Source organism: Antechinus flavipes, chromosome 2 (genome assembly GCF_016432865.1).
Source record: "Antechinus flavipes isolate AdamAnt ecotype Samford, QLD, Australia chromosome 2, AdamAnt_v2, whole genome shotgun sequence".
NCBI lineage: Eukaryota > Metazoa > Chordata > Mammalia > Dasyuromorphia > Dasyuridae > Antechinus > Antechinus flavipes.
In genome coordinates, this window is record NC_067399.1 from 432,831,919 (window position 1) to 432,859,383 (window position 27,465).

At 35.0% G+C, this 27,465-nt stretch overlaps 1 protein-coding gene across 1 annotated transcript; it reads right to left on the reverse strand.

Moving 5' to 3' along the window:
• Nucleotides 1–17,280: 17,280 nt before the first annotated feature.
• LOC127546905 (N-formyl peptide receptor 2-like) lies at nucleotides 17,281–22,121 on the reverse strand. The gene is made up of 2 exons (XM_051973804.1): nucleotides 22,049–22,121; nucleotides 17,281–20,086 (listed from the first exon to the last, which is right to left on the reverse strand). Exons 1-2 carry the CDS (start codon nucleotides 22,112–22,114, stop codon nucleotides 18,986–18,988), a joined length of 1,167 nt encoding a protein of 388 aa, XP_051829764.1. The 5' UTR covers nucleotides 22,115–22,121; the 3' UTR covers nucleotides 17,281–18,985.
• Between the last annotated feature and the right edge of the window lie 5,344 nt (nucleotides 22,122–27,465).

Sequence of the window (27,465 nt, forward strand, 5' to 3'; positions counted from 1 at the left end):
TCATCTCCCCATATAGGAATGTAAACATTTTAACTTTTAAAAAACATGGGATATTTTTGTTCCCTTTTAATCTTCTTATGGTTCTCTTGAGTTCTATTTTTGAAGATCAAATTTTCTGTTCAGCTTTAGTCTTTTCATCAAAAATAATTGAAAATTCCCAATTTCATTGAATGTCCATCTTTTTCCCTGAAAGAAAATGCTTAATTTTGCTAGATAGTTGATGCTTTACTGTAGTCCAAGTTCCTTTGCCCTTCAGAATATCATATTCCAGGCTCTTCAGTTTTTTAAAGAGAAAACTGCTAGGTCCTGGGCAATCCTGATTGTGACTCCTCGATATTTGCATTGTTTCTTTCTGGCTGCTTGAAGTATTTTTTCCTTGATTTGATAATTCTGGAATTTAGCTACAGAATTCCTTGGAGTTTTCATTTTCATTTTTCAGGAGGTAATTGGTGTATTCTTTCAATAACTATTTTACCCTCTGGTTCTAGGACATCAGGGCAGTTTTCCTTGATGATTTCTTGAAAGACGTTGTCAAGGATATTTTTTTTCGTCATGTTTTTTAGGTAGTCCAACAATTTTTAGATTGCCTCTTCTGGATCTATTTTCCACATCAGCTGTTTTTTCCAAGGAGATATTTTACCTTTTCTTCTTTTTTTTTTCATTTTTGTGGGATTTTATTTGACTGATTTGTGATGTCTCATTGGGTCATTAACTTTCATTGTCTAATTCTAATTTTTAATGAATTATTTTTTAGCTAGCTTTTATGCCTCCTTTTGCATTTGGCCAATTGAACTTTTAAAAGAGTTGGTTTGTTCATGATTTTTTTTCCATTTCACCAATTCTATTTCTCAAGGAGTTGATTTCTTTTTCTATTTTGCCAAATCTATTTTTTATGAAGTGGCTGGTTTTCTTCAGTATATATCATTTTCTATTTCACCAATTATATTTTGAAGAAGTTGTTTTCTTCAGACAATTTCTGTGTTTCTTTTTTCAAACATTCCAGCAAAGCTTTCATTTCCTTTCTCCATTTTTCTTCTAACTCTCTTTTAAGGTCCTATTTGAATTCTTCCAAGAGAGAATTTTGAACCAGCCATATCTCCCACATCACCTGGAAGTGTTTTGCCTTTAGTGACCTCAGGGTTTGAGTTCTGTTCTTCCCTGTCTTCATAATAGCTATCTATGGTAAGAGTTCTTCGTGCTTTTTTGTTCATTTTTAAAGTTTGAGATTTGCTCCTAGAGCACAAGGGAGATTGTGTTAAGTTTCCTCTATAGAGTGACAATGTTCTGGAGCTATTGGTGCTTCTGGCTTCCTCCCTGGATTAGGTGGGTCTAGCTGAGTCCAGTCTGTTATTCTAGGGTTCAGGGGCTCACTATTTTTTGTCTGTAGTTGCATCAGCTAATCTGCTGATCCACTGGCTTCTGAGCCATGACAAAGTAGCCAATACTGCTATATTTTGACTAAGAGCCTCTCACTAGATTCCCTTTGTAGGGTGTCTTTGCTTTGGGCACTGGTCCATGTTTTCCCCTGCCCAATTGAGGACAGACTTTTCCTAAAGTCCTTCCTAGATATATTCTGCTGGAAATTTGTTATATTCCAAATATTTGTGGGTTCTGTCACTCCAAATCTGTTCATAGGCTTGATCTGGCGTTGATTCTGAGGGAAGCCAGGAAGAGCTCAACCAAAGTCCTGTCTATTCTCTGCCAAGAGAAACCTCCAAGGAAACAACTTTGTTAACTGTACTCTAGGCTCTTTGACTTCCCAAAGGACTTGGTTCTAATATTTCCTCTTTGTGAGTCTAGGGTGATCATGTATTATAATTGGGAAGATCATTAGATGTGAGTCAGAAGACGTAGGGGTTGGCTATAAATCTAAAATTAAAGTCTTACTGCATATCCTTGAAAAGTCAAATTTCTTCCTTGGATTTCAACTCCCTCATTTGTAAAAATAAGAACATCTAACTAGGACATTAAATAAATTCATATGACAATTATTCATTGCTAATTCTATATTGTATTATTCCTTTAATTCTTAAAAATACTCTTAGTAAGCTTTTGAAAATCAAAAGCTTTGGCTTATATTGAAAGAAATGTTATTATACAACAAAAAAATGTTTATTAGGCATCTACAGTATACATAGCTATGTTCTTGATAATTCAGGTTAGTTTATTTTTTAAGTACTTTCCTTCATGGAAGTTTAATCTTCAACAAAGATGAAAACTTTGTATAGTTCTACTATTGCCCATGTCAAAAAGATTTTTTAAATGCAGTTGTCATTTTCTCATCCTTATGAAAAAATACCAATAGCTAGATGTCAGATACCTAACAAAGCTTTTTAGGAAAACTTAGATAATTACCTTCACTCATTTCCACAACTTTTATCTGACTCATTTAGAATTGGCCCAGATGTCACCCGGAAATGGTAACTTCCCCCAATCCCATGTTGTTATTTATAATATTTTATGTATATTGTGGATTAAGATCCCAAACAACTCATGCCCACAATTAGAGAAGTTAACACACTCACTTCTCTAGAATATCAACTTGGATATGATTTCCAATTACTTCTACTAAACTTATCTCTAATAATAACACAAAATAAGCTTATTTATCTTTCCAATATAGCCTTTCAAATATTAGAAAAGTTACAATGTCCCTTAAGTCTTTTCTCTTTTAAGCTAAGCATCTCTATTTCCTTGACATTTGGAGTATTTTGAAATATTGCATATTGTCTTAAATACAATATTCTACCTATTCAGGTCTATAGTTATATTGTGCATATGGCATATGTTATCTACATATATGGAGAGACATGAAATAAATATCAATTGTAACATACTACCAAAAACTTATTAAACATTTATAATGTGGCAAAGATTTTTCACTTGCAAAATTGAATGACTTTTTCTCAATCTTCATTCTTTTTGGCCTGTCTGAAGGTGCTGATACCAAACTTTTCCTGAATACTTCCCTCTCTGGGTTTTTGTAACACTGTTGTCTTCTAATTCTCTAAGTGCCTAGCAGTTGCTTCTCAATCTCCTTTGCTAGATCCTGCAAACTTGAACTACAAGGTTAAGTCCAAAAAAAATTATGGGTCTTCCTAACTAAAGCCTTATTCTGGGTCCTTTATTCTTCTATAACTCATTTGAATCCCCCATAGATTCAAAGACCATCTCTATGCAATTTAGTCCCAGGTTTATATATCTAATTGTTATTTTCTTAAGCTCAAGCCCTAACTCAATGGCTGTCTTCCATATATCTCAGGTAGGAGATTCCATGAACATCTCAAAATTTACTATTTCCAAAATAGACATCATTACCTCTTTTTCCTCTAAATTTTCCTTTCTTGCCAACTTTCCTGTCACACTCAAAGAGACAACTATCATCCCAGTTAATAAAGCTCATAACTTCAGTGTTCTCCTGAATCCTCACTCAAATTCATCTCATATGTCCAGAGTTTTGCCAAATTCTATTATTTGCATGCTTATAATGTCTTTCATATGTGTGTGTGTGTGTGTGTGTGTGTGTGTGTGTGTGTATCCCTTTCTCTCCTCTCACATAGCCACCTCCCCTTTTACAGGCCCTAACCTCTCATTTAGACTATTGTAATAATCTTATAACAGATTTTCTTGCCTTCCATTTTCTGTGATCTAGTTCTCTAGTCCTTTTCTATGAGAAGGAAATGGAGCCTCAGTCATAAATAAATAATATTTGGTAGAACTAAAATTGGAACCCAAATTTGACCTCCAGTTAATAAAAACAATAATATTAATAACTTTCTCCTTTTTTCTTTCCCTTTTATGCTTTCCTGAACACCCATAGAATTTGAGAAAAGTAGTGTAGGAATGGCTTATGAACCAAGGCTTATAGATGCCCAAGTAAAATGCAGTAAGAATGGTGTATCTGTAGTAGAAGGTCAAGGGACCCTAAGAGTGAGGGTTGAAGAAGATATTAACTTTGCCTGTGGCAATCAGGGAACATTTTTCTAACTGGGATGGCTTAGTGATAGAAGTTGAGTAATGGGAGCAGGGAGGGGAACTATCCAATGCATACTGTTTTGGTGGTTCTTTTCAGAAAGTATAGTTGTGAACTCTAGCTTTACTTGAACAGACAACTTACCTCTTGGAGCTTTTTTACTGTGTCTTTTTAATTACATTTATTGAAATAAAGGTGTTATAAATTAATATGTGTGTGTGACCTTTTAGGTTATCATACAAAGTGGGAAAGATAATGGAAAAGTTTAATGGAAAATGAAGCATGGGTTATATTTTAAGAGATTTAAGAGTATTAGATTGGTATGAAATAGGTAACATTTTTAGGATAAATTTATGAAATATTATGAGCAAATTATTTTATATATTTTTAAAAATTTTATACTTAATCTAGAGGGACTTGGACCAGGAAAGGAGAGGTGAGGAGATTGCTACAGTTAGGACAACTTTCTAAACCAGTTCAGCTGCTCAGACTATTGAAGAGGTAGCAAGGGAGCTAAGAGAAAGTACTATCATGAAAATAAACATGGTCTTTTCTTCAAATGTTCCATATGAGCACTGTGATACAGGATGACAAAATGTCCTCTGCCATGACACTTGCTATTGCCTTTCAACATAAGATAAAATCATCTCCTTGAAATCTTTTATCTGGTGATTCAAGGACAATCCATGAATCATACTTTTATTTGATTCCATCTTCCTTTTGTCTTCTAGAATATAAAGATTACTGAATAAATGGATAGATGATTGCATGAATGAAACCTAATTTTAAGTATTCCCTTTAAATAAAGTACTATGCTAAGTAAACTCCAGGAATACAAATATAATGTATGTCCCTGATTCTGAGTTCACATTCTGATAAGGAGATAATATGTAGTAGTGCATCTTCTTTAGCACTATCTGTTAGTATAACTAAGTCTATACCTGATGTTGAATTATTTAATGGTGCCAAGGACCAGAGATAACTTTCTTTTCTGGTCTTTAGTAGCTATAGTTGCTAAAGAGAGAGCTGTAACACTTGCATAAGCTATATAAAAGTTGCTTTCCTAGATAATGTTTATATGGGCAGGTCTACAAGAAGGCTACAAGTCTGGGGGGGCAAAAGAGATACTGTTCTTAGTGTTCTTGGGCAAAAAGTCCTAGGTGACTGCCAATAGAATATAAGGAATTATTTGTCAATTTATTTTGTCTCTGTAACCTAAAAATCTACTATATTACTTTAAACATACAAAATAGGTGCTTAATGCGTGTTTGTTGGATCATATTAGATTGCATTGGAACCAAATTTATTTGTAGCCAGGAGTTCACTTTTTTTTCTTATGACACAATATTCTTTGCCATGATGAATCAAGGAATCCTGAATATTTAAATTGGAAGTCAGAAAATTCAACAAAAGGAACTATTTCTTTGTGACTTCAGAGTCTGATGTGTTTTGACCTGAGCAGAATTCAGGAATAGGCAAGTTTTGTTTATTTTGTGAATATTATACTTATCACACTATACACTAGAGTAAGCAAAAGATATATGAAAATTACAAATTTTATATTCAATAATATATAAACTTCTGTAGCACACCCACTAGAACTCACAATGAAGCCTTTAAGAACCACTGCTTAACTTATTGGATTAATGAAGAGAGGACAGATATGAAATCAGGAGATATGGGTTGGAGTCCAGAGCTTAGAATATCTGGCTTAAGCTTTTTGTTAGCTTTGCAACTTTGTACAATTCATTTCACTTCTCTGAGATGATGTATTGATAAGATGTCTTTTAACTCTGACCTTTAGTGGTACTTCCCACTCTAATATTCTATAGTGTCTTCTCCACCTATATTCTTAAGCTCTTTCCTACTCTAAGATGATTCAATGGAAAAAACATTGACTCTGGAGACAGAACATTTGGTTCAAATCTTGCCTCTGATATTCACTATCTGTGACCTTGAACAGGCTTCAGTGTCCCTATCTGTAACATGAGAATACTAGACTAAATGGTCTCTGAGGGTCCATCCAGTTCTTTATATATCTTCTAATGGTCATTCAAACTCTAATCTTCTATAATTTATATTCCTTGCAGCGCTAGCATTCTGTGATCTAGGAATTCAAACACTTATCACATTGATTAGAGGCTAGAATAGTATAGATAGGAGTATCACACGTTGGATATAGAATTACATACACTGAAGCAATCACAACTGATAGTGGGGGGATGGCAAAGGATATTTCAAAGTCCCTAAATTATATAGAGTTCATCTTTCAAAGTATTGTCATGTACTTTACACTAACCCTGTTAGAAATGTTATATAAAAGACTAATTTACTGAACTAGAAGTATAGTATAGGAAACAAGTGTTCTGGATTTGTTGTTAAAGGATCTAGGTTGGCACCCATATTATACAATCTTGTTCAAATCAACTGTTTCTGTAACTCAGTTTTCTCATTGGTAAAATGAAAGGTTTAGCAAGCAGAACCATGATTGTTGAGGGACAGGAAGAAGTGCAACAAGCTTTTACAAATACATAAGACAAGGGGATCTACTGACGCTAGAGCCAGAAATTGGCCAGGAATGCAATGCAAAGATCATTAAGGTAAAGGAGACACTGTGCACCAGGGAAAGAAGGGGAAACTGTGTCTCAGATTAGAAGTCAGAAGGTCTAGTTCTCTCATGTCTCAAATCACTCATGTGACTTTAAGCAAATCAAGAGGCCCAATGAATAGAAACCTGGGCCTCAGGGAGACCTGATTTCATATCTAGACTCAAATACTTACAAGCTATATGAACTTGAATGTCCTACAAACTAGGAATAATAGTAGCATCTGCCTCCCTGGGTTGTTGTAAGGATCAAATATGATCATTATAAAGTACTTAGCATAGTATCTAACACATAGTCTATACAAATGTTAACTCTTATTATAGTTATTCCTCCTAGAGTATAACACTAGACTTATAAAATCACATTTTACTCCAAAGCTTATTTGTCTGATCTTTTCCACTTATCTACTTTTCTATTAATACATATACATACATGTATTATGGATAGTTCATATCATTTTAACAATTATTGTTTTATTATCTAATTTGAGATCCGGCAGTGTAATTTTCCTTTTTTCCTACTTTTATTTTCTTGCTGTCCTTAATATTGTTGACCTTTTGTTTTTTCAAAGGAATTTTGTTGCTGTTCTATTTAAATCTGTATAGTATCCCAAAGGTAGCTAGGTGGAACAGTGAATAGAGTGCTGAACCTGAAACCAGGAAGATTCATCTTATATTACAGGCAGAGATTCAGGGCCAGGGGGAGAAGGTTAAGGATAAATAAAGAGGAGGGGATACAAAGATATGAATTATGGTCCTCAGGCTAAGGATGATTTGATTATGATTGATTATGCCATTGACTTTAGAACAGGGATTCTTAATTTGAGGTCCATGAATTTCCAAAATATTTTGATAATTGTCATATAATTAGTTTCCTTTGTAATCCCAAATTAGATTTTATTCATTTAAACAACATTATTCTGACTTGACATGGCAGGATATACCTATAATCCTCGTTACTAATGAATTGCTTTACATTGGAAATTATAGACTGTAGAAGGATATCTTATATGGTGTTCATACCAAGTCCTGCTCCAGTATTGTGAACCTCAGGGATCAGAGCACCACCAAGTTGCCTAAATTGGGGTGGATGGTCCTAGATCAGAAATGGAACAGGACAAAGCTCCTGCATAGATCAGTAGTGAGCTCTGGCCCACTAAACCTAAGCAAAACAGAAAATCCAAGTCAAATATGTACGCATACATGCATGCATGCCATATGTGTGAATGCAAGCATGTTTGAAATATGTCTGAATATATGTGCACATGTTATATGTGTGTGTGTCCATATGTTGCATATATGTGGATGTATTGCCTTTGGGCAGTTTTAAATTCATAAAATTATAGGGCTGCAAGGAAACCTTAAGACATAATGTGTTAGAACTGCTTTGGAGAAATCTCTTGACCTCTTTAAAGACAGTGGGAGACCAATGAAGACAAATGCATTAGTCTGCTATATAATATTGATTTCTTACTGTTAGTAGGTTCAGTTTTCTAGACTACATATTTAGTTTTTCTAACCTTTCAGGCACAGTTAGATTACAATCAATCAGCAGCACCCTGCTGCATTTTTGGTCATAAAAGTAATTCATTTAATGGGATGAGGGGAAGGGAGGAAAGGATTGGGAAGAGTAAGAGAGAGAGAAGGATATTAGCCAAGGAAGAAAAAGGCAATATTTTGAATATAAATGATAGGATTTGTTATCAGAATAAGGAAACATTCCCTGTTCAAGGGCAGGAGACAAGGTGAAGAGATGTAAAAAAAAAAAAAAATATATATATATATATATATATACACATATATGTATGTATAATTATAATTATATAATTAACTATATATATATATATATATATATATATATATATAAAACTTTGAGAGCCACTTTTAATTATAACAAAATTTCATGGTTTCTTATGCAAGGATAGCAATTGAATCAAATCCTCTGCTTTGCTATATTCTCATATAGAGGTTATGACTTTCTAACATTAGGCTACCAAATGGTTTAGATTTCCAAAATAAATATGAATCTTATTTTGTCGCTACAGTTGGAACAACCTTAAAATGTGGAATGCAGAATGTCTGAACTGAAAGGGACTTTGGAACATAGCAGATAGATTAGCTTTTCTAATCCTCTTACTTTGTGATGTGAAAACAGAGACCCAGAGAAAGGATGACTTTTGTGCAAGGTCATTGTATTAGTAGAAAACCCTGGACTAGATCTGGTGAGTTAGTCAGTCAGAGAATTCAAGGAGCAAAGATATAGCCAGATTCACCTTAAGGTTATTACAAAGTTTATTAGGTAATAAATATTATATAAACTACAGTAAAACACTCATACAAAAAGAATATAAGACAGGTTTGCTTTTTACCTTTTTGCCATCTCTGAATTCCTGCTTAGGGCAATGGTGGGATAAGATAGAAGGTATAAATAAGGAAGGAAAGTTATACATGTACATATCTGAATCCTAGTCAGCTATTCCCTCCTATTCCCTTAGCATCTTTGACATTTCAGTGAAGTTTTTCTCCAACGTCCAAGTTCTCCCCATGTCTATAAGTGCAATGGAGTTTTCTTTTCTTTAACAGAAAAAAGAAAATGTTATTGAAAAAATATAATTTTAAAAATTAAATGTTTAATCCCTATGTCATGGCTAAGAAGGAGGGAAAAGAAAAAAATAGTCAATTAAAGTAAGCGGAAGTATATTAAAATGAGAGTCAAGCAGGAATGTGCTAATAATATTTTAACAACTGCAGAAAAATGCATGCCAAAAAATCTTTCAAGTTAATATGCATTACTAACATTTTATTCCTCATTTTCCTTAAGTGTGCAATTAATCAAACAATAAATTAACCCCTTGTTTGTAGCCCTTGTCAATTTCCAAAGCATAAATGTCCACATTGAAAACTTAACACTTTGTTCTCTAGAGGCAGTATGAGCTGGATCTAGCATACCCCTGGAGTCTGAGAACATCCATTGTAGTGCTGATTTTTAAAGTTGCATGATTTGGGGTGAGTCGTTTAATCACTTTGAGATCCAGTTTTAATTACTTAGAGGTCTACTTGTAAGTACTTTGAAACCCAGTTGTTGTTATTGTTTTTCATGGAGGAAAGGGCACAGATTAGATGCTTTTTAATGATGGTTCTAAATTGTCATAATTCTAAGCAACAACAGAAGGAGGCTATGAGATAAGGAGAACAGATAGAGAATAAAGGAGGAACAACTAGAGAAAATATTCATATCAGAAAGTAAAGATCAAATTAGCCTTATTCCTATGTTCAATTGGTTTTATTAAACCAATTGAGAGAAGTAGTCATTGCTTCCCATCAGAGTAGACATTTTTGTCTGAACTAAAGAACTCTACATTTATAATCAATTTGTAGTTATAGGCACTGATTGTATACTCATGCTTGTACTAGCTTTTTCTAAGATTTGCTCTTTGGTTCTTAGGAGAAGGTAAAGAATAGAGAAATGTCATAGAAGGCCTATTACACTCTGCAGCTGCCTTTTCAACAAAAGAGTGAGTTGGAAAAGGAAGTTGTAAATAGAATAAGAGAGAACTTCTAAAAGTCCAATTTATCCTGGCTAGAGGAAGGGTAATAAAGAAGCAGGAAATCAGAGTTTTCTGTTCCTTAAAAAATTTCTGGAGAGTTAAGAAATGAATGAAAAAAATGGTAATAAAAAGTTATTACCATTATCTAATTTTCAACAGTAAAATCTATATAAATAACTTTTATAAGCAAATGAAAGGATTAGGATTCCCAAAGATGATGATGTTCTCATCTTTGGTTTTTTTCTAAAATGATGATTTATTAATGGATATAATTATTCCCCAAATGAGAGACTTTGTTGATTAATCATGTAATATTTATGAGGCAAGATTTTTGCTAAAAAAAAAAAAAAAAAAAACAGCATCAAGAAAAATTCTGAATACTTTTCTCATTAGCATTAGACAGATATTTCTTATCCAGGCCTTGCCCTAAATCTTGTCCTGACAAAATTGTCCAAAGGTTGCTCTTCCTTCAAATTTGAGCCATCTGTCTAATCCAGATTATAAAGAATTTCTGCAAAGAAGTCTTCTGTGGCAATTTTCAGGTGAGATTCCATGGGTTTGCAAATCACAGGTTAAGAAGCTAAGTTCTATTGAACAGAGAGAGGAGAAATTTGATAAATTACAAAAATCCCCAGGCTGATAACCAAGAGAAACAGTGTCAACCTTTGGTTTTTCCTAATGATTCTACCTATTCTTAGATAATACATTCTAGTATCTAGTCATATTCTAGGTCTCATTTACCCATCTATAAAATGAAGAATTTGGACTAAATGATCTGTAAGCTTCTCCACAGCTCTAATATTGGAATCTATAAATGATTCCCATGAAGACAGAGTATGATTACAAATCATAAGAAAAAGCAGAATTAGGAGCCTCCTCTCCCTTTCCCACTTTGTCTTTTGTACCCAGATATTTTGTTGTACAGATTTCAAGTTTGATGTGTATCTTGTATTTATGTATATTAATTCTGTGTATCTTGTGTTGATATATACTAATTATATCTTATATTTATATGTATTAATTGTTTGTATCTGGTATTTATGTATACTAGTTATTTTATCATATAATTATATATATTAATTGCTAAGCATTAATTGACCAATTTCTCTTTCCAAGTTTGTCTCCCATTCTTCACCTTTATCCACTCTATTCTTTTATCTTTCTGGTTTAGCTACTAAAAGATCTTGACCTTTTGACTTTCCAGTCAAGTCTTTGCTTTCTGATCTCTACTCCTAGAATCTTCCCATTCTTCCTTCACTACTTATTCTTTCCTGTATTAGTCAGGGAGATGGATCAGATTAGAATTATAATGAGCTATAAGTGATTCTTGTTAGAAATTTACAAGTCTAGAGCTATTTGTTGAAAGATACATGGATGGCATTAAGTAGAGATCAGCAACAAATCTATGGTTTTTTCCCCACTGAAGAGACAGCTTCATTCAGCATATCCAACCCAGTTTCAATTTCCTGCACTCTGAGGTCAAAAGTAAACCAACAATAAATAGCATTCAAGTCACTGTCCCACTTCTAAAACAGTCCTTATTCCTAATTCCTAAATTATTCCTAAAGTATTCATGGAAAATGGTTTTACATCTTAAAGGAAGACTAGATGGAAAAATACTGAGAGGATTCTTGTGTCATTTCCTGAGTCAACCTTATTTAGAGCACTTCAGAGAAAGGCAGGAGGATAAAAGATTTTAAGATTTGACAGAAATAATTATTTGGAGAACAGTCTGTAGAAACTGATGATGGTTGTCACACTGAGGATTTAGAACACAAGATTTCCAAACAAGTCCACCAGCTATTAATTTGTGGCCCTCAACAATCTGACTTTAGAAATTTTACCCATTCTTTGAAACCCTTAGCAGATAGCTCATTAGCTCATCATTAAGATAATCTCTCTAAACCTCAGTTTTTTATACATGAAATGGAGATGATAGTACTTATAAGGCCTCCTCCATGGGGTTATTGTAAGGAGTACTTTATGAAATTGAAATAAGATAAGTGATTTGCCCAAATCACCTAATAGTAGGGAGGAAAGGCAGGATTGGAACTCACATCCCCTGATTATAGAACCAATTCTCTTTGCACTTCCTCCTTATGTATAAAAATACAGTATACAGAGGGAGTCAAGTGACAGATATTCTGTATTTTGAGAATTATTAATATTATCATCATTGATCTACTTATTTACATAAATAGGTTTAGTAGGAACTGTCTAGTGGAAAAAGCGATGTGTTGTACTCAGATGAATGGAGTTTCAGTCCCAACTCTGCTTCTGATAATTTATTTGACCTCTAAGAAGTCACTTTCCATTTCTCCATCTGTATAATGGAAATGATATAAGAGTACTATATAGGACAAAATGTTATTGTAAAAGCATTTGCAAAGAAAAGTCTACAGAAAGGGAAATTTAGATCATTACTGTTGTCAACACTGTTTTTTTAATATCTCTCTAAGAATCTGCTCTTGGAATCCAGCTTTGTTCCCTTCTGCCACTCCGATTTAAGCTGGAGCATTCCCTAGGAGAACAACCAAGATGCTGAGAGGATTAGAAACAAAACCATAGGAGGATCATTTAAAAGAAATAAACATATTGAGCTTGGAGAAGAAAAGACTTAAGAGAATAAACTTGGGGTAGCTAGATGGTACAATGGACCTGAAGTCAGAAGGACCTGAGTTCAAATCCAACCTCAGAAATTTAATACATGTTAGCTCTGTGACCCTGGACAAGTCACTTAACCCCAATTGCCTTGGGGAAAAAAAGAGAACGAGAATATGATTGTTAGTGCAACTATTTGAAAGTCTTTTATATAAACGTGAGATATGTTCTACTTGTCAATAATAAGAATAATAGCTAGCATCTACATAGTACCTACTATGTGTCAGGGACTGTTCTAAGCACTTTAGAAATATTGGCTTATTTGATCCTCACATCTACCCCAGAGGCAAAGTATTATTATTATTACTATCCCCATTATATTATTGAGGAGACTAAAGCAAATATGAGTCAAATGACTTTCTGAAGGTCACAGAAGTAGTACGGATCTGAAACCAGATTTAAACTCCTGGAACACAGAACTAAAAGCAGAGAATGAAGATGACAGAGGTCATTAAGACTTTGTTTAATGTGAAAAAAAATTTCCTAATAATGAGATCTTATAGTCTAAGGAATTCTGGGGCCAAAGTTTATATCCTAGAAGCTTATCTTAGATGTGGGGGGGGGGGAGGGGGAAAGAGAGGGAAAAGGAACTAGACTAATCACACTCTCATAGGGTTAATCTGGATTGTTCATCTATATATATGTCCTTTTCACTGAGGCATTGACTTCCAGACAAATTCCATTTGGGAAATTCCTACATATGGTCTAGAGGAGCACAGTTCATACAGATTTGATGATTTGGAATTAGTTGTTCTGTCTAAAATTGAAGGGTGAATTTAATTTAAGAATTTTAATCAATATAATGAACAATCCCAATCCCAGAAGACCAAATAATAATAAAAAATACCATCTGCTTCCTGACAGAGAGTTGATAAACTAATCTGTAGAATGAGACATAAATTTTTAAGGCATGAGTAATATGAGAGTTTGATTATACTTATATGAACTCAGATCTTCCTGACTCCAGAACTGACATTCTATCCACTGAATCACCTGCCTGTCCCATCAAAGTATTAGAGAGATCAATCAAAAAGAAAACAACTGCTGAAAATTCACTAAGTTCTCAAAATGAGGTGAATTTGGACCAAAATGACCAAAGGAAGTTTAGTTTGGTTTACTGAAATAGTAAATATTTAATCAGGGGAAGTATATGAGGCATCTAGGGGGAAGAGTTTTCCCAATCAAGTTGCTAAACTTATAGAGCAATCAACCATTGTTTGACTTCCCTTACAAGTTATAGTAGCAACTTGTTTAGAAAACACAAACAATTCCTGATTAAAAGCCAGTGACAGGGGCTACTCCCAAGATAATATGGCATAGTAGAAAGAGCTAAACTTGTAGATAAAGGATCCAAGTTCAAATCCTAGCTCTTCTGCCAAATATATGTATGATTCTGTGAAAATCACTTCATCTCTCTTGGACCCAGTTTATTTTATACATAAGATAGATAAATGACCTAAAAGTTTCATTTTAGCTCTAAATCTATGATTTCATCTAAGAATCAGCTCAAACTTCTGGGAGGATAGACTTTATGATAAGAACCATCCTTTGGGAGGGCTTGTAAAAGCCTTTTTTACTTTTTTTTTTTTTTTTTTTTTTTTACTTTTTACTTACTTTTTTACTTTTGCAAGCAAACTGACAAATCCAGACATACTTCTTTTAGCTTTTTTTTCTTTCTTCTCTCTTCCTTCTGAAGAGAGATATTTCTTACTTGCCTCCAAACAGTAAAGAATACTAATGACTGCCTTGAGGCAGAAGCATGGATACAGGTAGATGTTGCCCACAAAAAGAGTTCACAGAAAATGTAATTCCCTAACCTCTACCTACTAATTCAAAGAGATGGAATGAACTAGGCAGCATGATTCAATACCTTCTATGCAGAGAAAAAAAGTTTTCGTAGGCAAAATTAATCTTGAATACTGCTTCACAATTAACCCCAAATTCAATATTCAGAGAGAAGGCCTTCTAGAGAAAGGGGAATTCCTAATTAGTGTATCTCTCAAGGAGAGAAGAATAAGACCAACAGAATCCCTATACTAAAAACAAATGTCAAAATGTAAGGAGGCACACAAACTGTGAATTGCCCCCAATTCTTACTGTGAGTTATTTGAACAGTGCAGATCTGATAGAGAAGGAGGAAGTTATTTTGTAAGCATTTTCACAATATGTTTATCTTCTTGAGGAATTCAAACCATAAGAAAGCACTACAAATTTTTAGGGGGCTGTGTAAAACCTATGCAAGAGATGCATTGATTTGAACTATTAGGATATTGTGTTGGCAATACCTCAAGTTGAGGTGCTTTTCAAGGGTAGTCAAAACAAAGAATTCATGATGAGGAGAAGAACATTAAGACCCTAGTGAGAAAAAAGACTCACCAGAGAGGGAGGAAAAGCATGTTGATTCTTTATTATTATAAGTTCCTTAATATGATTCCTGAAAAACCATGGGTTCCTACTACCCTCTTCCTAAAGAGCATAACACCGAAGGTTCTAGGGAATCAGTCAGAGGTCCTCAAACTACGGCCTGTGGGCCAGATGCAGCAGCTGAAGACAATTATCCCCCTCACCCAGGGCTATGAAGTTTCTTTATTTAAAGGCCCACAAAACAAAGTTTTTGTTTTCACTATAGTCCGGCCTTCCAACAGTCTAGGGACAGTGAACTGGCCCTCTATTTAAAAAGTTTGAGGACCCCTGATTTTGGTTTTGTTTCCCATATTCCCTATGCATATGCCTCCAAGTCTTTTGTTCTACATTTTAAATCTCCTTCAGAAAATAAACAACCAATAAGATCTATTTCTTCTACCCTGATTATTTCTAATTCCCTTTGTGGGGATTGGTTCTGGGGAGAATAGATTTTTGGGTCTCTAGAGATGTTATGGTTTAGTCATATGCAAAACACCTGCCACTCAGTGCTACCAGGATGAGGTTTGTATTCAGAAGCTTTCCTAGAGAATACAGAGAATTAAATTAAATTATACTATATTGGGATAGACATAGGCCAACATCAAATATAGGTATCACTTCAAAATTGAGATCTCTTTGACATTCAATTCAACTAAGGTACTTCTCTTTATAATATGCTATTGTTCATGTCCAGGAAAATGTTATTTGGATAAAATACATCTAATATGTATTTAAATATATATGATAGATTATAAAGTTTTTGAAAGAGGGACTGTCATCTTTTTTGCCCAGGTCTACCTCAAGAGTTTTCTTCACACATCTAATATATGTATAAAAATATATGAAAGATTATAAAGTCTTTGAAAGTAGGGAATGTGTCATCTTCTTGCCCAGGTCTACCTCGAGTAGATCAAGATGAAAGTATAATGCAGTAGAAAGGTCCTAATCTGGATGTCAGAAGCCTTGAATTTGAATCCCAGTCACTTCTCAAGTAACCTTAGCAAAGTCATGTTTCCTCTCTAGCCCAAAATGCCTTGACCCATAAAATGAGCTAGTTGGATGAGATGTTAAGCATCATTGTTCCTTGTAGCTCTAAATCCTTCAGTGTGTGGCAGAAAAGTGCTGAGTCTAGAATATTATGTGGCACTAACAATGTTTGGTCCTGCATCTTCTTTCTTTCTATCACCATGCTTGGAATTTGCCCAAAATATTATATCATTCATGGTTGTAGTTTACAGAAGAGTGCTCTTGCCAAGGATTTAGAAATTGAAAAAGAAAGTTATTCAATTCAAAGGACATTTATTGTATCTCTCCTATACATATAACCTGTGCTTGGACTGAGAAAAATAAAAGAATCAGATTTTGTACATACAGATACTTTTCTTACAGTTACGTCAGGGGTCACAACTCATAAATGATTTAATGGTTAGTAAACTGGATTATAATTTGCCCCTTAATTTAGGCTGTACCTAAAACATATATATGACAGATAAACATAGTATGTCCATGTATACACACACACACACACACACACACACACACATATATATATATATATATATATACATTATATATATAAAATCCACATATAGTGTGTATGTGTCTGTGTATGTGTAGTCAATGTTCATTCCAAACATGAATTAACTAGGCATGAGTTCTAATATATCTTCTCCCAGCTTAAATGCATATTTTTGATCTCCTGATATGATGACTGCGTTTAGCATCCAGAGTATATTAGAATCAGCCAGAATCAGAATAAGGGAAAATGCTTGATCTTTTTCTTTGTGGAGGTGAAGGGGAATGGCAATATGAAGTGAGAGCAATCACGAAAGGAATCCAGCCAGCAGTGCCTCTGCCTCTCTCACTACACCCACCAAATCGTCTCTACATCATCTCCTATACAGCACATCAAAACTTGCAGAGAGAGTGGGCGGGGCCATTCTTTCTCCAAGCATATATTAATAGAGTATTGTCCAATTGCTATTTAGCCTCACGTGCTTGGGACCTCAGTGCAATGACTCAAGAGCTTCAGCCCATTACATCCTGAGATGAACTTATACACGATATTATTATTTAAATAAATACTTAGATTTTTTTTTTTACTTTTTTTTATTTTTTGAGATTAACAAACACCAAATAAGATGAGTGTTTCCACATGCAAGGCAGAACCAAAAGAAATCTTTGTGCACATAATCTTCAGAGTGGAGGAACTAGATCATATGATATATAGTGTTATTATTGTGAAAAAATAGTAGAAGTAGGAACTGGGGTAATCTTTTCACTGAAAAGCAGGACTTAAGTAGAAAAGCAAATCTCAAGGAATGAAGGAATGAGAATATCCTACCATGCAAGTAGTCAATGAAGTCAGTGACAAATATCCTACATGAAGAGCAGAATAGAACAGGACTACTATCTTTTATTCTAGGTACAATCTCTCTTTCTTTTAATATAAACTAAAATTACATAAGCTTTGTGAATATAATTTTTATTTTATTTTGTAAAATTTAACAAGCAATTATTCTCTCCCTTTTCATCATCTTATATTGATTATTTTTTAATTGCCATATTACCCAGTTGAATCATCTTGAGTTTGCAGTTCACTAAAAATTCCAATTTTTTTTTCCAAAAGAACATTATCTCAGGGCTACTAAGTGGTACAGTGGATAGAGCACTAGCCCTGAAGTCAGGAGGACCTGAGTTTAAATCTGTTTCAGATACTTTACACTTCCTAGCTGTGTGATCCTGAGCAAGTCATTTAACTTCAATTGCTTCAACAAATTTATCTCTCAAGGTCTCCTCTTATATCTCATTAGATATCTCTGTAGAAATATTTATGGATTCTGATCTTATCACCTAATATATTTGATATCCTTTGCAAGTTTGTGCTTTTTCTTAAATTTTTAAGTATGTCCTCTATGCCTCCATTAAAATATTTTATCAAAATGACTTTTATATTATTGTCTCCTCCATCCTTCACCTCTCCAGTTTCTATCCATTCTTCAGGACCAAATCAAATTTTCCATCATTCATTAGGACAAAATTCTGAGTACCCCAGCACACAATGGTCCTACCCTAATCTGATATATCCAGTACTTTGTACCACTAAACTTAAACTATCTGGTTTTACCATATATATCCATTTCCAAGTTGGGTAGAATGGAAAGAGCATTGATTGGAGAATCCAGAGTCCTGGTTTGAAACTAACCTTTGCCACTTCCACCCAAGTGAGTTGGGCACTTAGTTGAGGAGAAAATCACTTTCATGTAAATCAGCAACTTTCAACTTCTTATTCACTAAATATCATACATTTTAAAATGAAAAAGTTGACCAAAGGTTCTGATGAAACTTATGAACCCTTTCACATAATAAAGTCCTTAAATACTAAAACAAAATGCATAGGATTACAAAATAAATCAATTAGATTAAAATAAAGAAACATTTTTCTCCATCCAGGCTCACAGACAGCCTTAAATCATGGAAGATTTAAGGGTCTATGACCTAAAATTAAACATCTTTGGACTTTTAAGGATCTCTAAAGCCCCTTGCTGCTATACATTTATGATCCTATGATCCTCCCCTTAATGTGCTTATAAGCTTAATATGCTTAATATACCATGGAGTATAAAAATGAAAAGCGCCTTAGAAACTATCTAATTTAACCCCCTATTTTTGCAGATGAGTCAACTTAGAGAGAGAGGGGAAATTTACTCTAGGGTACAGAGTGCTCCGATCAGTGTAAAATGAGTCTTAAAAGTCATGAGCTGCATGCTACAAATCATTTTGATAGCAATCCTATTACTTTGAAAATTTAGCTGCAAGTGGAAACAGTTTTTGTTGATATCTTATAATCTTGTGACCTTCAGAAGCAATGTCCTTTGTCCGTGGCTCCTCAGCAAAGGCTCGTTCCAGGGCAGCTGGCAGAGAGTGGAGCAACTGCTCACGATAATCATGCCCAATGAAAACATAAAGCACTGGATTGAGGCAGCTATTCAAGAAGGCCAAAGAGGTGGATAATGAGCCCAACCGTTGGATAATGTTGTAGAGGGCCTTATAGTCCTTCAAAGAGGAAATGAATTCTGCCCACTGTAGCACATGGAAAGGTAGCCAGCAGAGGAAGAAAGCAACAACCACAGCCATGAGGACCCGATAGGGCCGGCTAGACGATGCAAGCTTATTCTTCCAAAGCTTGGCACTTATCAGGCTATAAGAGACTCCAATTATAACTGCCGGTCCCACAAAGCCACATACTGAACGGATGATGATAAGAGTATAATACCGAGGGATGGCGATCTGCTGCCACAGGCTGTAGTTCTTATGGGTTTCATTCCAGATATCATAGTTATTGTAGCAGTAGGTGATACCTTGGTATGTGATTGTGTCCTTGATCACTAATGAGGAACCACAGAAGGCAAGGGCCATAATCCAGGCTCCCAAAGCCCCAAAGGCTGCCAAATGTGGCCTTCGGTGTTTTCTGGCCCAAAGGGGACAATATACAGTGACACAGCGGTCCACCGAATAGAGGGACACTAGGAAGACACTGGCGAAGAAGTTGAGATTATTCATAGCACCATGGAGTTTGCAGAGAACCCGACCAAATGGCCAGTGTCTATGCAGAATCACAAAGGTCATGTTGAGTGGCAGAGAGAGGCAGAAAGCAAAGTCAGCCACAGCGATGTTCACAAACCACACAGTATTGACAGTACAAGGCATACAAAAACCAGCCACCCAGATGACAAGTGCATTGCCAACTGTACCCGTGATGAATGTTATTCCAAAGATGATTATGCACAGGATATCAAGAGCAGCCCAGACAGGATGAACAGAGTCAACAGCTGTGTCCAGAGGTGCTAAGGAGCTCTCCTGAGGCAATATTGTCACGTTCTCCATTGGAAGAGCCTGTAACAGACACAGCTCATTCCGTTTACATACCAACAAATCACCTTCCCAATCAATATTCTCACCCACTTGCTTCCTCCCTCCAATAAGGATTCTGGGTGCTTTACTCTGCTTCCCATACTCCAAGTGATATGAGGGAAAGAATGGTTTAAATCTATCTTGAGCTAATGTGATCATTCAAGAAGAAAGAGCAAAGGACTCAAAAAACATGACTACAAGGCTGACATAGTTCACCCATTGACTCGTCATTGATTAAATTTATGTCACATAAAATTTTAATTCTCTGTATCTGTTACCTTATCTGTGAAACAGGGATAATAACTATTAAACTACTTCGTTCAAAAAGCTATTGTGAGAAACAAATGAAGTGCATGGAGGAAAACTTTGTAGCAATCAAATACTATACATATGTAAACTGTCAAAATAATTATTCCCCTAAGAGCAGTACAGAAAATATTTGAGGCATTCAGAAGCCAGTGATGAAAATAACATCTTTCCTCAAAGACTCTTAGAGAAATTAGAGTACAGAATGGTATAGATCATTAAGACTTAGAAGTCTAGAAAATATTTGTGAACACAGCATCTAAGATGTTGAAGGGACTTTAGTGTATGTCACATGAGAATTAATTGAAGGACTTGGGGACAATTTTTTCTAGAGAAGAGAAAACCTTAATGAGACCTGATAGCTATCTTTAAATATTTGAAGGGCTATCACATGGAAGAGGACAATTAATACATGATTTGCTTTTCCCTAGAGAGCATTAGGAGGTAGAAGAGACTACAAGATATTTAGTCCTAATATAAGGAAACCTTCCTAACAATATGAATATTCAAAAGTAAAATGGACATTCTCAGGAAGTGGGGAGACCCCTCCTCACTTGGGTTCTCTAAGCAAAGACTGGAGGACCACTTGCTGTTTATATTGTTAAGACCCCTTTTTCTAGATTGGTTATATTAGATGATCTGTGAAGGGGTTCCTTCAACTCTAAAATCTGTGATTCCTTGTTTTATAGAAAAAAAGCTGGATATGGGAGGAAATAAGAAATTATGTTGGAAAAACAATGCCATATAATAATAGAAGATACCAATATTTGATCCCTTCCATACTGCAACTTTCCCAAAGATTTTGATATTAGATCAGCTTAAGAAATTAAAGAGGAATTTGTGGGAATTTTGCAAAAGCTACAGATGACATGTAAAGGTCAGCAGATAACACATTAAAAGTTTAAAAACTTAGAGATGCATAAAATATTGTATGATATAAACATATTTCAACTTTTAATATCATAATAATTCAGACTTCTTTTCTAGTAGAAAGAGGACAAAATATTTTATGCAGATTTTCTAGATGGGAAGCACCATGCCCTTGACCTTTGCAAAGGGAAAAGGATAATTATGCTTTAAAAAAAAAAAAAAAAGAGAATGAAAGCTCTGTTTCAGAGAATTGAAATAGTCTACCCAAGATCACACATCAAGAGTATAGCATTCCAGAACCCAGAATTGTCTCATTTCTTCCATTCATTTCTAGGACATTTAGCAAAAGCTTCCTATATACATTGTAATTGTTTGCCTTAAGTCTATGTTTTTCCAAACTTGATCCTGAGCCTTTCAGGGGCAGGACTGTTTATTATGTTCCTTTGACTTCTCTATAGCACAGATTAAATATGCAATAAATGTTTACAGATTGTGAGGATAATGAGGATAGTGATGCAGATAAGAATGGTGAAAAAGATGGGTCATAAGTTTTCATGAGATTTCCAATAGGTTTCTATTTAGCTGAGGGTTGAAAATAGAGCTGTCCCTCTAGAAATCATCCATTCACCAACACCTTCTCTCTCTCTTTTTAGACCCCAGATGCACCAGTTCCCTGTTCTCTATTTCAGAGTTCCTCCCTTCCCATCTATAAAATGTCTCCTCTAAAAACCACTTGTCTGTTGGTTCCCTTAGCTCCCTTCACCTTACCATAAGTGTTTGGATCTCCAGGCTCCAGGAGACAAGTAAATCGTGTCTACTTCCATTCCATGCCATGTCTTTTTCTGAGGTCATGACACTCCTTATTGAAGGTTTAAAACTCTATCTTTGCAAAAAAAAAAAAAAAGAGCAAAAAAGAATTGTGGTTGAGTGTGATTACCAATAGCTAGGATGATGTAAGAAAACAGCTGGGGAGAAAGAGGAACAGAGGATTAGTCTTTTATATTTTCGTTATTATTTTGAGACCATGACAAAGAATAAGGGTAACAACTAGATCACTGGATCACTTGATGGAATGTAGAGAAAATAATCTGTTTAAAGTTATAATATGTTTGCAAATAACATATCGTTCAAAAAATGTTCATAAAATTATGCTGGAACTAATTCTTTAAAATATATTGATATTCTCTGTTTTATATATCTTAAATTACCCTCAAATTTTTTCCTCTCCTCTCACAGGGAGCTATGCCATATAATAAAGAATATTTTGCTAGAACTATTTTTATGATTATTTTCAATAAAAAAAATTGTAATGATGTGATAAGTCACTAAATGGAATAGTAGATAAAACACTAGACCTGGAGTCAAGAGGACCTGAGTTTAAATGTAGCTTCAGCTACTTGCTAGTTGTGTGACACTGGATAAATCACTTAATCCTGTTTGCCACAGTTCATAATCTGTTAAATAAGTGAGAATAAAAGACAAACCACAAGCTCAGTATCTTTGCCAAGAAAACTCCAAATGGAGTAACAAAGAATCAGAACTAAAATGATTCAACAGCAATATAAGATAATTTATCCTTTATTTCCCTTCTGAATCTGTTCTAGATTTCATCTTATAAAGACCTTCCACCTCTGACATTCTATAGTATTCTAACAGTCCTGATGAGTCAAATATTCTCTGTTCTATTTCACAAAGTGCCTTCCAAATCTGACCTTCTTTGTTTTATTTTCTTGGTTTCTCTCTAGCTTTTACATTCTATATTCTATGATTATCTCTTTTGCCCCCTAATTGATTATGGTCTATTGAAAGTACATTTTCAATGATGGAGAAAATGAGAATTTTCCCTTCTAGGCTTACTCTGTTCAGTAAAAATTGCTAGAATTTTTTTTTTTTTTACTAAGTAAATTTTAGGAGTCTTACCCTGTTTCATTTAGTTCCAACTCTGACATCTTGTAATGTCTGGATGCCAGCCTGAAAGATGGTTATAGTGGAAAATGCACTGGATTTTGAGTCATTAAATCCCAAATGTGAATCACCATTTTCCTCATAAAATGTAAATAGTTTCCAATAAAAGGCAAGCTACTTGAGGATAAAGGTGGCTTAATTTTTGTCCTTTTATTCCTCATTCCAAGCATAGGTTTAGCACATAGCTATCACCTAATAGTTTTTGGTCAATTTGGTTGATAATTTAATTCTACTTAATATGTGTGATGTTAGAAAAATAAATTTACAGCAAGAGATACAAAGAAAAATTCCATTCAAAATAACTGTCAATAGCATAAAATATTTGGGAGTCTATCTACCAATTATTTTTTTTTTGGTCTACTTTCCTGTGGCTTTTTATTGAATGTAATTTTCAATGCATCATGGTCTGAAAAGGATGCATTCACTATTTCTGCCTTACTGCATTTGAGTTTGAGGTTTTTATGTCCTAATATATGATCAATTTTTGTATAAGTTCCATGAACTGCTGAAAAGAAGGTGTACTCCTTTCTGTCCCCATTACATTTTCTCCAGAGATCTATCATATCTAATTTTTCTAGTATTCTATTTATCTCTTTGACTTCTTTCTTATTTATTTTGTGGTTTCATTTATCTAATTCTGAGAGTGCAAGGTTGAGATCTCCCACTATTATAGTTTTACTGTCTATTTCTTCTTGCAGCTCTCTTAATTTCTCTTTTAAGAATTTAGATGCTACACTACTTGGTGCATATATATTTAATATAGATACTTCTTCATTATTCATTCTACCCTTTAGCAAGATATAGTGCCCTTCCTTATCTCTTTTGATTAGATCAATTTTTGCTTTAGCTTGATCTGAGATCAGGATGGCTACCCCTGCTTTTTTGGCTTCACCTGAAGCATAGTAGGTTTTGCTCCAACCTTTTACCTTTAACCTGCATGTATCACCCCGCTTCAGGTGTGTTTCCTGTATACAACATATTGTAGGATTCTGGCTTTTAATCCATTCTGCTAACCGCTTCCTCTTTATAGAGGAGTTTACCCCGTTCACATTTATGGTTAAAATGACCAATTCTGTATTACTTGCCATCTTGTTAACCCCGGTTTATGCTTTTCTCCCTTCTTACTCCCTTACCCCCCTTCCCAGTATTAAGCTTGTGAGCTCCCCTTGCTTCTCACAGCCCTCCCTTTTCCAGTATCCCTCCCCCCCCTTAGAGTTCCCCCCCCAACTTGCCCCTTTCCCTCCCAGTTACCGTATTCCCTTCCACTTAGCTTATTCCTTCCTTTTTCACTTTTCCCTTCTCACTTTTCAATGAGGTGGGAGAAGTTTCACCATAGATTGAATGTGTCTAAAATTCTTCTCTTAATGCCAATTCTGAAAGCAGTAAAATACTCACTATTTTCATCCTTCTCCATTCTTTCTCTCAGATATACTAGGTTTTCTTTGCCTCTTCATGAAATGTAGTACCCCCACTTTCCCTTTTTTCTAGTACAATGTCCTTTCCACATCTAGTTTCTAGAACAAGGTATACATGTATTCTTTATACATCTTTACAGCCGAAATATAGTTCCCAAGATTAATCTTTACCTTTTTAGATTTCTCTTGAGTTCTGTGCTTGTAGATCAAATTTTTTGTTAAGTTCTGGCTTTTTCATCAGAAATAGATGAAATTCGCTTATTTCGTTGAATGTCCATCTTCTTCCCTGGAAAAAGATGCTCAATCTCGCTGGGTAAGTTATTTTTGGTTGCATACCAAGTTCCTCAGCCTTTCGGAATATCATATTCCAGGCCCTTCGATCTTTTAATGTGGATGCTGCCAGATCCTGGGTGATCCTTATTGTGGCTCCTTGATACTTGAATTGGGTTTTTCTAGCCGCTTGCAGTATTTTTTCCTTTGCCTGAGGGTTCTGGCATTTGGCCACTATATTCCTTGGTGTTTTGATTTTAGGATCCCTTTCAGTAGGGGATCGATGAATTCTTTCAATGTCTATTTTACCTTCTGTTTCTATGACTTCTGGGCAGTTCTCTTTGATAATTTCCTGGAAGATAGTGTCCAGGCTCTTTTTTTCATCATACTTTTCTGGAAGTCCGATGATTCTCAGGTTGTCTCTCCTGGATCTGTTTTCCAGGTCTGTTGTCTTCCCCAGAAGGTATTTCACATCCTTTTCCATTGTTTGATTTTTTTGGATTTGCTTGACTGATTCTTCTTGTCTCCTCGAGTCATTCAATTCCAATTGTTTGACCCTGATTTTCAGTGAGGTATTTTCTTCACTCACTTTTTTAAGATCTTTTTCTAATTGTCCAATTGAGTTCTTTTGTTCTGTGGAATTTTTTTCCATTTCGCCAATTTTGTTTTCCAGTTCATCAATCCTATTTTTCAAGGATTTGGTTTCTTTATCCACTCTCTCTTTAACTGACTTCTCCAGGCTCTTTTGCCAAGCCTCCCTCTCCTTTTGCAGAGCCTCCCTCTCCTTTTGCCAAGTCTCCCTCTCCTTTTGCAAAGCCTCCTTCTCCTTTTGCCAAGCCTCCTTCGCCTTTTGCAGAGCCTCCCTCTCCTTTTCCCATTTTTCTTCTAGCTCCCTTGTGAGAGCCTTTTTAATTTCCTCCATGAGATTCATCTGTGCTGAGGGACATATGGTCTCCTCCTTTGGGGATTCACCTGGGGACTGTTTGTTTTTAGTCTCCTCAGGGTTTGGAGTCTGCTCTTTATCTGTATAAAAGCTGTCCAGGGTTAAATTCTTTTTCAGTTTCTTGCTCATTCTGTCTATTTATCAAAGACAAACTATCAAAGAAACAGAAGGAAAAAAACCCCTTGAATGGAGGCTGCTTTCTTTGGGGGAGGGGCAGGGTATTCGTGAGGCACGGGTCCTACTGTGCTATGGCGCCTGCGCGCTGAGATCCGAACGCTCTGAGATCCGAGCGGGCTGAGACACTGTGGGGGAGGGGTGGCCAGGTCCCGAGAGGGCGTCTATCTACCAAAGGAAAGTCAGGAATTATATGAGCAAAATTACAAAACACTTTGCACACAAATGAAGTCAGATTTAAATAATTGGAAAATTAAGTGCTCTTTGATAGGCCGAGTGAATATAATAAAGATGACAATACTCCCTAAAGTAATCTATTTATTTAATGCTATACCAATCAGACTCCCAAGAAACTATTTTAATGACCTAGAAAAAATAACAACAAAATTCATATGGAAGAACAAAAGGTCGAGAACTTCAAGGGAATTAATGGAAAAAAAAATCAAATGAAGGTAGCCTAGCTGTACTTGATCTAAAACTATATGATAAAGCAGCAGTCACCAAAAACATTTGATATTAGCTAAAAAATAGATTAGTTGATCAGTGGAATAGATTAGGTTTGCAGGACAAAATAGTCAATATCTATAGAAATCTAGTGTTTAACAAACCCAAAGATCCCAACTTTGGGGATAAGAATTCATTATTTGACAAAATGCTGGGAAAACTGGAAATTAGTGTGGCAGAAATTAGGCATGGACCCACACTTAACACCATACACCAAGAAAGCTCAAAATGGGTTCATGATTTAGGCATAAAGAACGAGATTATAAATAAATTAGAGGAACATCGGATAGTTTACCTCTCAGACTTGTGGAGGGGGAAGGAAGTTGTGACCAAAGAAGAACTAGAGATCATTATTGATCACAAAATAGAAAATTTTGATTATATCAAATTAAAAAGCCTTTGTACAAACAAAACTAATGTAAACAAGATTAGAAGGGAAGCAACAAACTGGGAAAACATTTTTACAGTGAAAGGTTCTGATAAAGACCTCATTTCTAAAATATATAGAGAATTGACTCTAATTTATAAGAAATTAAGCCATTCTCCAATTGATAAATGGTCAAAGGATATGAACAGACAATTCTCAGACAAAGAAATTAAAACTATTTATAACCATATGAAAATATGCTCCAAATCATTATTAATCAGAGAAATGCAAATTAAGACAACTCTGAGATACCACTACACACCTGTCAGATTGGCTAGAATGACAGGGAAAGATAGTGCAAAATGTTGGAGGGGGTGTGGGAAAACAGGATACTGTTATATTGTGGGTGGAGTTGTGAATGAATCCAACCATTCTGGAGAGCAATCTGGAATCATGCCCAGAAAGTCATCAAACTGTGCATACTCTTTGATCCAGCAGTGTTTCTACTGGGTTTATACCCCAAAGAGATACTAAAGAAGGGAAAGGG

Coding starts and splice junctions, on each gene's coding strand:
- LOC127546905 (XM_051973804.1), bottom strand. CDS start 22,114: ATGGCATGGAATGGAAGTAGACACGATTTACTTGTCTCCTGGAGCCTG. Junction 20,087..22,048: donor TGGAGATCCAAACACTTATG/GTAAGGTGAAGG, acceptor TGTCTGTTACAG/GCTCTTCCAATGGAGAACGT.